The sequence below is a fragment of the Lolium perenne genome, chromosome 4 (genome assembly GCF_019359855.2).
Source record: "Lolium perenne isolate Kyuss_39 chromosome 4, Kyuss_2.0, whole genome shotgun sequence".
Classification (NCBI taxonomy): domain Eukaryota; kingdom Viridiplantae; phylum Streptophyta; class Magnoliopsida; order Poales; family Poaceae; genus Lolium; species Lolium perenne.
This window is the reverse complement of record NC_067247.2, coordinates 276,014,545-276,027,188: the sequence shown is the minus strand read 5'-3', so window position 1 is coordinate 276,027,188 and position 12,644 is coordinate 276,014,545. Positions and strand designations below refer to the sequence as shown.

The 12,644-nt window shown below is 40.7% G+C and overlaps 1 protein-coding gene across 2 annotated transcripts; it reads left to right on the top strand.

Moving 5' to 3' along the window:
- The first annotated feature begins 4,244 nt into the window (after positions 1 to 4,244).
- Positions 4,245 to 11,449, top strand: LOC127295475 (uncharacterized). Of its 2 annotated transcripts, none has more exons than XM_051325434.2 (15): positions 4,245 to 4,469; positions 4,609 to 4,753; positions 5,265 to 5,375; positions 5,459 to 5,542; positions 6,278 to 6,376; positions 6,476 to 6,526; positions 6,604 to 6,653; positions 7,002 to 7,083; positions 7,553 to 7,647; positions 7,739 to 7,787; positions 7,883 to 7,933; positions 9,123 to 9,217; positions 9,309 to 9,375; positions 9,474 to 9,524; positions 10,284 to 11,449. In XM_051325434.2, the coding sequence occupies exons 1-15, from the start codon at positions 4,321 to 4,323 to the stop codon at positions 11,193 to 11,195; spliced, it is 2,091 nt and encodes a 696-aa protein (XP_051181394.1). In that variant the 5' UTR covers positions 4,245 to 4,320; the 3' UTR covers positions 11,196 to 11,449. The 2 variants fall into 2 exon arrangements, with proteins under 2 accessions (XP_051181394.1, XP_051181393.1); XM_051325433.2 differs by having other exon boundaries at positions 10,281 to 11,449.
- The last annotated feature ends 1,195 nt before the right edge of the window (positions 11,450 to 12,644 follow it).

Here is a 12,644-nt window from a genome sequence, read left to right as displayed (position 1 = left end):
TGTCCTGGATCCCATCCGAGACTCCGAACAAAACTTCGAACTCCATTCCATATTCCATATCTACTCAAACGACATCAAACCTTAAGTGTGTCACCCTACGGTTCGCGAACTATGCAGACATGGTTGAGACTTCTCTCCGACCAATAACCAATAGCGGGATCTGGAGATCCATAATGGCTCCCACATATTCAACGATGACTTAATGATCGAATGAACCATTTACATACGATACCGATTCCCTTTGTCACGCGATATTTTACTTGTCCGAGGTTTGATCATCGGTATCTCTATACCTCGTTCAACCTCGTCTCCTAACAAGTACTCTTTACTCGTACCGTGGTATGTGGTCTCTTATGAATCATTCATATGTTTGCAAACTAATTAGACGACATTCCACCGAGAGGGTCCAGAGTATATCTATCCGTCATCGGGATGGACAAATCCCACTGTTGATCCATATGCCTCAACTCATACTTTCTGGATACCTAATCCCACATTTATAACCACCCATTTACGCAGTGGCATTTGATGTAATCAAAGTACCCTTCCGGCATAAGTGATTTACATGATCTCATGGTCGAAAGGACTAGGTAACTATGTATCGAAAGCTTATAGCAAGTGAACTTAATGACATGATCTTATGCTACGCTTAATTGGGTGTGTCCATTACATCATTCACATAATGACATAACCTTGTTATTAATAACATCCAATGTTCATGATCATGAAACTATGATCATCTATTAATCAACAAGCTAGTTATACAAGAGGCTTACTAGGGACTCCTTGTTGTTTACATAACACACATGTATCAATGTTTCGGTTAATACAATTATAGCATGGTATATAAACATTTATCATAAACAGAAAGATATATAATAACCAATTTATTATTGCCTCTTGGGCATATCTCCAACAAAAGTCGCAGATCTTATTGATCCGACGACGGGCTACTGGGACATTGATCTTCTAAATTCACTCTTCTTTGACATCGATGTGAAACGCATTCTGGAAATCCCCTTGAATCATCATGGTTTTGACGACTTCATTGCCTGGAATTACAATAGGAATGGACGCTATTCTGTCAGATCTGGTTATTATCTTCAGTGGCGGCATGCGTTTGGAGCTAGGGCTAATCAGTTGGCCCTCCCTGGACATTCTGCCCGAAACCCTGTTTGGAAAACACTATGGTCTCTAAAACTCGCGGGCAAGATTAAGATCTTCGTATGGCGAGCCCTGCATGGCATTATTCCGCTTAAATCTATTCTGGTAAATCGCCATATTGGTACCTCTGGACAATGTCCCATTTGTATGCAGGGACCTGAAGATATAGCTCACCTCCCGTTTCAGTGTCATACAACGCGAGGACTTTGGACTTCTTTGGGGTTGACTGACTGTATTGACGAGGCCCTATTGTCTGATCGGTCTGGCTCGGCTATTCTGGAATATCTTATTCGAGGCCTGAATGCCAATGTGCCAGGGTTCACAGAGATGGGGTTTAAGGAACTAGTATGTGCTACTTGTTGGTATCTATGGTGGATCCGCCGCCGACGAACGCATGGCGAGGAGGTTCCCCCAATATTTCAGTGTAAGATGTCCATCCTTTCCATTGTATCTAATGATGCAAAAGCCCTTTCTAAAGTACCAAGAGGGATTCATCGATGGAAGAAGCCTGAGGTTGGGAAGATCAAAGTTAATGTTGATGCTTCCTTCTACCGTGATGATCGAGCTGGTGCAGTTTCTGCCGTTATACGGGATGTACAAGGTAAATTCCTGGCGGCATCGAGTACTTATGTCCCAAACATTTCATCGGCTGCTACTGCTGAAGCGTTAGCTATGAGAGAAGGTCTGGCTTTGGTGAATCATTATGGAGGTACACATGTGATTATGGAATCTAATTCGCTGGAGACTATAAATGCATGCAATGGTGATGAAGCCTGGTGGGGTGAAGAATCTGCAATCTTTGCAGACTGTGTTGATTTGGCATCTCATATTGGTAGAGTTGAGTATGGTCATTGTCATAGAGAAGCAAATGAGGTGGCTCATGAATTAGCCAGAGCTTGTTATGCAGATATGAATCCTATATAACTAAAAAGTTCATCCCCACTAACCTATTTATCTTAACATGCAGCTATGCCACATCAGCAGGCCCACCACATCCACCTCACTAACTTATTTTTCATGCCACATCAGAGGTAAAACCCCATTACATCGAATTTTTTTCTCCAATTTACGTAAACATCGTCTTCCGTCTCTTCCCATTCCCTCTCGCATGCAGCCGGGTGCGATGATGAATTCATGACCAGCTTCCACGCTTAGTGCTTCACTACAATATCCACTTTCATCTCTTAATGGCCAGCAGCAGAAAAGTGTTTATAAAGCAGCTGTTGGTGTTTCTCTCACCGGCTGAACACCTTCGCATATTCACTTTCATCTTCAACTAGAGACCTCCTGCTGAGATGCACGCGATGGTTAATCTTCGGCTGATTTATTTTAGCAACACATCTTCCTCATGGTGGGCAGGACTAGCCCTCCTTTTTCTTTGCTTACATTACTCTGTACACTATGCTGTTGTTGTGTTCGTTCTACCACTATTTCGTTCGTATAGCATCATCCATTTGATTCACTGAGTAAACTTTTGTTTGCACCACAGGGAGTTCGCATCCTTGGAGGCCATCAAATATGTCATCTTCGACGACTAAGAGTACTGCCATGTGAATTCCTATGCTAACCAGTTTATATATCTTTCATGTGGGTATCACAGTTCCAGAAAATAGAGATGCATGATATTCAGTCAGAAACTACACTGCGGTAAGATTCTTTAATAATTTGGCCCAGCTGTTTGCTTGGGCAAACTACTGTGAAAACTGTCCATTGTGATGTGTTGTACGTACATTGAAAATGGTTCATTTTGTTTTCATTAATAGATCTGTCTACTTATTCTCCTGGTGCTACATATATAACAGTTCATATTTGTTAAGATACAACTGCTACAAATATGAAAATATTGTCGCATTGGACTACGCCTTCATGCCCATCAAACTTGGATAGTATGTTAAAAGAGAACTTATTTTCAGAAATGGAAAGTAAGAGAAGTTCATGTATCTTCATCAGCAAAATTACTGCATGTTTTCACTCCAAAGGTTTCCGAGGTGAGACTGAAACTCCTACTGTCTTTATCTTCCAGTTTTGTTTATAGGCTTTGTCAATCACTCGTGCTCCCTGATTAGGCTAATTAAGATGCCAGGAAATACTTGGAGGCCCCTTAATATTCTTCATGCAAACCCAAAACAAGTTTCACCTAACATTTGTTATATTTAGTATGCCCCAAGTTTCTGGGCTATGGGATAGATGCATCTATGCGAAGTTCCTGAACTGTTGGTGAAATCACAATCTATGCTTAACATTCCCATTCTTCTTTTTGATTAACTGGCAGAAGTATCAACAACAAAATAACGCTCAGTGGCTCAGTCCTCCTACTATAACATTCACTATATGTTTCCTCGCTCAAAATAAGGAGCTCCTCTCTGTATTAGCTGTCTCATTCGAAAGAGTTATGTGATTGGATGAATGAAGACATATGAATTAAAAAAATCACATGTTATAAGTATTGTTCTTAGTGTGACTTCTTTTTTAAAAAGGAATACTCTTACTCTTAGTTTAACACACTCTTTGTTTCCCCATGTACACCTAATTACAGATTTTTCATGCCAAGTTCTGTAAACTTGGTCATATTAGTTGTATAGCTGATTCCTTAGTGATAACATACCATCTTTTCTACAAATTGCAAGTGTGTTAAATCTTTTCCTTTATATTAACATCATTGTGTTTCTTTTTAAATCTCTTCTCATTCCTTTCAGTAAAAAAATATTTTGTATTGTGTACATATTTTTCTTGGTTGTTTCGCATCCTAATGTTCTGCAGCAATCGCGCAGGGAATCATCTAGTTCTTGTAATTGGCTAGTAGAGGCTCCTAGCTTTATTCTTCCTATGCTTATAAACGATGTAACTATTATCTGATTGGCGGCAGCAGGTTTCAGACGTACTCTTTTCCTTCCAGGGTATCTAAGGGGGTTGGAAGATTTTAAATGAGGTGGCCTACTGTTTGCGTAATATAATGGTTTAAGTTTTTTAAAAAAGGAGGTACGCTTCGCCTGAAGAGTCAAATAGGAATCGCTCTCATTCCTCGTTCCACGTGACAAGTTTTTCCTACTCGGGCTTTGCCCGGCCCGACCTATGCCCAGCCCAGATATACTACACCACCCCCGGCCGCCTTCCCCGTCTCCTCACTCCTCTGCCTGACTCCACGCGGCCCGCCAGATGGCGATGGCTCTGCGCCGCCTCGCGGGCGCATCCGGCTCGCCGTCGGCGGCCGCGCGGCAGCTCCGGCCTGCGCTGACCCGCCCGATCTCCACCGGCTTCCGCGAGGAGCGCGTCTCATTCGGCGCCATCCGCGTCCCCGACAACAAGTACGTGGTTGTCCTCTTAGGGTATCGTATCCATGGATCCGTGGGATTCGTAGCCCCCTCATAGTTCTCGATTTTGATCTGTTTGCGTTACGGCTTGTGTGGTTGATATGATGCTTCGCTGTCGTGGTTTTGTTGGTAGTCTGTGGGGCGTACAGATGCTGTGGCAGGGCGGGCACCCGCAGATACCGCTGCAGATGCGGATGCAGATGCAGATGCAGATGCAGAGGCAGATGCAGATGCATATGCTGTGGCAGGGCGAGCGGGAGCAGATGCCACTGCCTAAGGTATACTACAACTTAGTACTTTGTTTCACAGAGTACATGACTCTGAAGTACCCCTTTCAGTTCTTACTGCCTGCAAATGTTAACTGAGTGCTATGTTGGTAAATGTTTCGCATGCTGTTTTAGAATATATAAAAGACTGCCATGTTGATAACACTTAGAAATTTATTTGGTTTGCAGTTAGAAGATTCTGAGTAATTCATCATTTCGTTTGGGTAGTTTGTAGGATGCTTAGGTTACGTGTTATCTATGCCTAGAAGACTTAGTACTTATGATTTGACTTTTCAAGGCAAATATGGAGTATAGGCTGGATCTAAAAATTAGGAGGGCAGTAATGGAAGCAGCCGAGGGAAAGTTGGAAAAGCTGCACGCCCAATTTTGTTTTCTGTGAACAATTTGGTTTTGAAGACAAAAACTTGTTAAATACTTTAAGCTATTTCTGATGTCAACATGCTATGAGCTTATGGTGGTGTTCATACTTTGCACCATTAACATTTATGATCTGTTTCTCCAGGTAATTGCTAATAGGGCAGCTCAGATACTTGGACATAAGCGTGATGATAAGTTGGTACACCCTAATGACCATGTGAACAGGCCACAGTCCTCAAATGATACATTTCCCACTGTAAGTGTTCGCTACTTTCTTATATTCATTCATTTCGCTGTTTCCTCCTGCAGATGTATGAATCTTGTTGATGCTGTTTCCAGGTTATGCACATAGCAGCAGCTGTAGAGATCAATTCAAGGTTTATCCCATGCTTGGATCAGTTGCATAAGTCACTTCTTTCAAAGGTTGAAATATTATACCCTTTTGTGAGAATATTAGCTACTGTGCTTGTCTCGTTCCTTGCCTAGCTTTTCAACTATTGACTCGGTTACAGTTTGTAAAAGACCGCGTTCTAAATCACAGTTACCTTCAAAAGTCTCCTGCCATCTTATCTCAGGTCTTTTAGTGCGTATTCTAGCAGCCTAGATAGATGCATTAGCAATACAAATTCTCATGTAATCTTATGTCAGCTCTTTTACTGTGTATTCTAGCAGCCTAGATGAATGCATTAGAATTCAATCTCTCTTTTGCTTGTTTTCTAGCAGCATAGATAAATGAATTAAAAATTCAAAATATCTAGGTATCTGTCTGGCCAACCTTGGATGTTTATGCTATTAATTGAGTAGTGGCCCACTGTCCTTTATTTGTTCAAATTATGAATAAGGCTTTAATGTGGTTTCCACGGGCCACATATCATTTGAGAGTCTTCTTTATGCTAATGGATATAAGCTAATAGCTAGTATATGATTATAATCAGCTCTCTTATATGTCCTTGCTTGCAAATTATCCGCGAATGCGGTAAGAGTCACAGAACACATGTTTTCACCATTCCCCATACTTTATCATAACCCCATATTCTGGTTTGGTCTTTGGATGACATGTTATTCTGTTTGTTATCAGTACCTAGATGGCTTATGGTTTGGTTGTACATATAGCATGGGTAAATATAATCTGATAAATTTGCCAACTCTGTGGTACAGTCTGATGAGTTCAAAGACATCATTAAAATTGGGCGTACGCATACCCAAGATGCCACCCCGTTGACTCTTGGTCAAGAATTCAGTGGTTATGCTACACAGGTAGGAATTCTCCCAGCATTTATTATTGCCTTATTGATCACTATGCAATTTAGATTGTCAGAGAGGCTGCTTATGGATTGTAGTGTACTGTATTTGCAGGTGAAGTATGGAATTGATAGAATTTCATGTACCTTACCAAGGATGTATCAGGTACTGCACTAAGTTCTTTCCCTTCTCAAATGTTAGGCATACATGAGTATTTGCTGATCATTTTCGCTCGTGTGCAGCTTGCTCAAGGTGGGACTGCAGTTGGCACTGGCCTGAACACCAAGAAAGGGTAATTGCAGTTCTTTTGTTTTGCATAAACTATTACATTATTATTATTATTATTTTTATTCTTGTTGTTTGTTAATTACCCCCTCTTCACAATTTCGTATTAGTCTACTTTGTGTAGAGTATCCATGTAGCCATATATCCAGGTTGTTATGACCATAACAATCCAAATGAAACAAACTGTTAGTTTAGAGTGACAAGTATTTCTGTCTTAACTCATTTAGATTGTTCAAAATAAGTAGTATAAGTTTACTACTGTATGTTTTTGGTTGGTTATTCATTCCTTGCATTTCTCAAGTTCTTTGTGCATGCCATTTCTTCTACATGCTTAAAATTTCATCTCTTCTTTCAGATTTGATGTCAAAATTGCTGCTGCAGTGGCCGAGGAAACAGATCTACCTTTTGTGACAGCAGAGAACAAGTTTGAAGCTTTGGTTAGTTGTTATGTCGGCACAACCTTAAATCGCCAATAGGGTTTGTTAGTTGGAGGTTACATGAAATTCATTTGAAATTACTTGTGTAATTGAGATGTGGGACATATGTTCCCACCAAGTGTGCAGAAGAAACTGAAACTATTTTTTTAAATATTTTTAAATAAAACACAGAAACATGGAATGATGGCAATTGTCAGCAAAACATGATTTGTTGATAATCCTTAGTAGTTATTAACCCAGGGCAGTTAAGAAACCATTTACTTAAAAAGTTACATTTATGCTAGCTGTTGAGCTTTGTTATCTGTAGTAGCAAATGCTCCCCTTTTATGGTTTTATGCTAGGACTGTGCCGGTCGAATATGACATTGCCCCCAACCCCACACACAGACACACAACTTTTATGGCTACGATTGTTCTGTTTGGTCTAGTATTTCATAATTATGCGCTAATCTCATTTTTTCCTATAATAGGCAGCGCATGATGCTTCGGTTGAGAGAAGTGGTGCCACGAATACAGTTTCTGCATCTCTTATGAAGGTAGAAAATGACATGCGCTTGCTGGGAAGGTCAGTACTCCAATCTTCTTGTCTTGTTTTTATAATCATATTTTTCTAATATTTTGGGAACCTACTTTCAACATTTGCTATATGATCACAGCGGTCCTCGTTGTGGACTTGGTGAACTTATCCTACCAGAAAATGAGCCTGTAAGTAGCATATCACTATCATTTGGTTGTTCCAACATGCTAACCAATTCGAGCTTTGCTATCTAGATTGGTTTGTAACTACTTCTTTCTTTCAGGGAAAGGTTAATCCTACCCAGTGTGAGGCTTTGACCATGGTTTGCGCTCAGGTATGCTACTTGTACCTTATTTTCTTGTTTGAGTATATATATTGAATCTACACTTGTTTTTAGTCTAGATGATTTTATGCAATTTGATCTCTGCTTTTGATGAACAAGTGCTGCTTGTCTGAAATATTATTTATTTCCCATCAGTTATTAAATCGTTTCTGTGGTCACTATGCTATTTTGTTCTACTAATCTTTATCTTATACTCATTATATTTTCATGTTCTTCCTAATAACTTATTTATTTTCTGTTGAGCTGGATTAGTTTAGGTATGCAGTAAGACCTTCTGAGGCATAGGTACTCGTCTATAAATAGATGTCTGAGGTTTGTCTAAATCTGGATGTATCTAGACACTAAATTCTAGATACATCCAAATTTGAACAAATCTTAGACGCCTATTTATAGACAGTGGTAGTACTTGTTTGCACAATGGCTTTTACGCTGCTTAAAATTAACGTTTAATAAAAACCTGAGCATCTAAATAGGGATTCGTGGCAAACAATTACGAGTTACATACAGATTAAAGATACTCCCTCCGTCCATAAATAGATGTCTTATATTTTTTTAAGTTTGGATGAATCTATACACTAAATAGTGTCTATATACATCAAAAATTTAATAAATCTAAGACATTTATTTATGGACAGAGGTAGTACTATAATACTATGACATGTTCCATCTAGCTTCTGTTCTGCAATGCAATATCTTCTGAAATAAACCATGCATAAGCTACCTGACTGGACCTGTCACTGAACCTCATGTGTATTATCACTCTTTTGTTTACATCATTCCTGCTAAAGTATTGGGTATATATGGCAATCATTCGGTTGTATAAGGAATTCTCCGTGGCCTACTGTTCGGCTGAATGTTGTATTGAATATGGTAATCAACTCTTGTTTGTATTCGTGATATCACAGGTTATGGGTAATCACGTTGCTGTTACAATGGGTGGATCAAATGGGCATTTTGAACTGAACATTTATAAATCAATGATTGCTGCTGGATTGCTTCGATTATGATCTCTATTCTCTATGCATTATACAATATATTTAATAATGTCTGCTCTTTTACTGTGTATTCTAGCAGCCTAGATGAATGCATTAGAAATTCTCCAAAATAGGCTACGATTGTTCTGTTTGGTCTAGTATTTCATAATTACGGGCTAATCTCATAATATTTTCTCAAAAAATAGGCGGCGCAAGATGCTTTTGTTGAGAGTAGTGGCGCTGTGAACACAGTTCCTGCATCTCTTATGAAGGTCGCAAATGACATACACTTGCTTGGAAGGTCAATACTACAATCTTCTAGTCTTGTTTTTCTAACCACATTTTTCTATTTTTTCGGGAAGCTATGTCTAACATTTGCCATATGATCACAGTGGCCCTCGTTGTGGTCTTGCTAAACTTATCCTGCCAGAAAAAGAGCCTAGAAGCAGCATTATGCCTGTAAGTAGTATATCACTATTCATTTTGTTGTTTTCAAAATGTTAATCCATTAGAGCTTTGTTGTCTAGATTGGTTCATAACTACTTTCTTTCTTTCAGGGAAAGGTTAATCCTACACAGTGTAAGGCTTTGACCTTGGTTACTGCTCAGGTATGCTAGTTGGTATTTTTTTTTCTCATTTGAATATATCGAATCAAAATTTGTTTATAGTCTAGATGATTGTATGCAATTTACTCTTGCTTTTGATGGATAAGTGCTGTTTGCCTGAAATATTGTTCATTTCCCACTAGTTGTTAAAACGTTTCCATGATCACTGTGCTATCCTGTTATATTAATCGTTATCTTATACTTTTTTTTACGTTCTTCCTAATAACTTATTTATTTCCGGTCAAGCTGGATTAGCTAGTTGTGCAATAAAACTTTCTGAGACATAGGTAGTCCTGGGTGATTGCAGGAAGTAATGGAGATATCATACTTGCTTGCACAATGGCTTTTATGCTGCTAACGATTAGAACATGCTATAGATGGAACATGCTTTTGGTTCAGTTTTGAAGTACAATCATGACAGGAATAATGCAGTTGAGGAAGTACAGTTCTATAGCATGTTCCATCTAGTTTCTGTTCTGCGAAACATCATCCTGAGTATGAACCCCATCATGTATTATAGCTATTTTGTTCACATCATTTTTGCGAAAGTATTACATGAGCATATACTTCACATTAGTTTTAAGGCATAAAATCTCATGATCATGTTATTTGAATCATAATGCTAAATACGTTGACATCTAGATTTATTACATTGCCTGGTATTCAGTTATGCATCATCATGTACTGCATGCTGGTGCAGTGTACTTCAAATGGTCCCAACTTATACTTGTATTTTTTTTATCATTCTCTTCTTACCAGCAGATCATGTCACCGATGATTCCAACTCTTGGGCGGCGCTGGATTTGGAATGGTAGTCCTCCGCCTCCTCCTGAGTTCCCATACTCTCCAAGAAGTTACACCCTCGATGATTATGCAAAACAGTTCCCTCTGGTAATGGAAGTGCCAAACTGGCGTGCTAAATTTCCTGGCACACGGAGACTTGGAAGCAGATGGTTCTGGCAGGATAAAGGCCAGACTTTCACGCACTCTCTGGTGAAAGAGGTCACTGACCTGCACAAGGCGGGTAATTGCTTTGTGAAGCTGACAAAGGATGACTTCTACGTCGACAACAGTGGTCGAGTTAAAATCAAGCCTGGAGCAAAAATTAAGGCTTTCTCTTTCGCAGCAGAACAGGAGGACAGAAACAATCTGCATTCTGTTTTGATGTCCTTGTTGCCTCCGGAGGACGAACTTCCAAAGGATATCTTAAGCATGTCCAAGCAGATACTGTCTCCTCATCAAGATGTTCTGCCAGTTGAGTGGCATACAACTTTCATACCAGTCTCAAGGATTCCGGAAGCTATTATGCGGCTACATGACCAGATTATCGTCTTACGGCCGTCTTCTATTACCACTCGCTATGTCGTGGCCCGGGTTTCCTTCGATTCTGGATGGCAAGCAGGTCTTGCTGGAAGTTATCTTCTTTTGATGTTTCTTTTGGGAAGATTCAAGTTGGGCGGTGGTTTCTCAGATAATGCAAAAGGCCTGATTGTGTTTCTGCGAATTGTGACATGTCACAGAGTAGATATGGTCAGGAAGTTTCTAGGCAAATATGAAGCTAAGGACATACCAATGCTCATTAAGGATGTGTGCCCGCTGCTTCTGCAAGAGTTCTTTAATGCTTATATGGAGAGAGGAGAGATTAGGGACCTGAACTTCAAAGAGTTGTATTGATTCGGGAGGAATCTGATTCTCACCTGTGATTTCTGTTGTAGAAACTGATCTTTCATAGTTAGTTTTTGAACATTCTGCTATGAACTGAACTGTAGTGCTAATTTGTCTTCTTCCTAATGTACTTGTTCCGTCCTCCCTCACCAGCCAACCAAATCATTGTACAGAAAACCTGGAGACTAGTTGCTGCAGTTAGCTTTTCCGAGTGTTTATTTAATATATATGTATACTGATGAACTGCCTTCTTTTCCTCAGAATTTGAGATTTTTTAGGCCTTCATGTGATGGCACGTGTTAATCCTTCAGTTTGATTCCAGCTGTTGTTTTTGTCGTGTACGCTTTGGTGCTCCTTAACTTGTGTCTGCCGATGTCCAGATTCTTCCTAGGTTGACGAGTGTAGAGCTTGGTGTTTAGTGGTGTCAACTTAGCAAGAAAACTGATCGAGATAGTGGTTTTCACGACCTGCGGGCGTAAGTGTCGTTTATTACTTGTCGTGTTTATGGTGGGTACCTTCACATACTGATTCAGTCAGACAAAGCGGTCCTCCGTGCCACTTCTGCTATTGACGCGTGCGTTGGCTATGCATCGTGGCACTAAGACACAACTCCCGTCCTCCACTCTTCCTCCTACTATCCTATAATAATCCAGTCTATCTCTAAAGAGCTGCGCTTGGTAGCTGGCCACGCTTTGCCTCGTATCAAGTCAGCAATTTTCGGTTTTTTTTGCTCTGTTTGGTTGCCTGGCTTCGTCCGCGTTGTTGCAGGAACCACTTCTCAAAACACCTTTAGCAAATCGGCCGTTCTAGCGAGCCACCCTCGTTTCTGCACAAATCAACAACGCCGCGTTCCCGCACCGTGGGAGATGGCGCGAGCTCACGCGGAACGGCAAAAACTCGGCAGGATGAATTCGATCACCGCGCTCCAAATTTTGCCACCGTATATAGTGTTGTCTCTCTTACCGCTAAATCCAAATCCCCCATTTCTCCCCATTTCGAGCTCATCCACTCTTCTCGATCTAGCGACATGACTGGCTCTTCCTCACCCGCACGGTCGGCGAGGCTGGAGGCGGTGATGTTGGCTATGGCGGCGGTGACATGACTGGCTCTTCCTCTGCGTCGATCACTCCGGTTGTTATAAGCTTTTGCAAACCCTAGCCTTAGATTTAGATCTTTTGAGTACACATGGGGTCTAAAAAAATCCATTGTAGGCCATTCCTTCGTCGCCGGTCGAGGTTGGATCTGACTCTACCACGGGGACGGTTGTCGAGGTTGCATCTGACTCTTCCACAAGGATGGTTGTCGAGGTTGCATCTGACTCTTCCACGGGGACGGTTGTGGTGCATGCATCTTCGCCAGGTCCCTGCTTCCCCGACCTCGATGTTACATGTGGCTCATCTTACTGTAAGGTTGCTCTTTTGTTTTCTCGTAGTTCATTGATGTATTCCGGGTCTGAAG

What these genes read in the sequence shown, in the direction of transcription:
- LOC127295475 (XM_051325433.2), top strand. Translation starts at nt 4,321, where the DNA reads ATGGCGATGGCTCTGCGCCGCCTCGCGGGCGCATCCGGCTCGCCGTCG. An exon ending in ATCCGCGTCCCCGACAACAA is followed by an intron (nt 4,470 to 4,608) that starts GTACGTGGTTGT and finishes TTTTGTTGGTAG; the next exon opens with TCTGTGGGGCGTACAGATGC. An exon ending in AGAACAAGTTTGAAGCTTTG is followed by an intron (nt 7,084 to 7,552) that starts GTTAGTTGTTAT and finishes TTCCTATAATAG; the next exon opens with GCAGCGCATGATGCTTCGGT.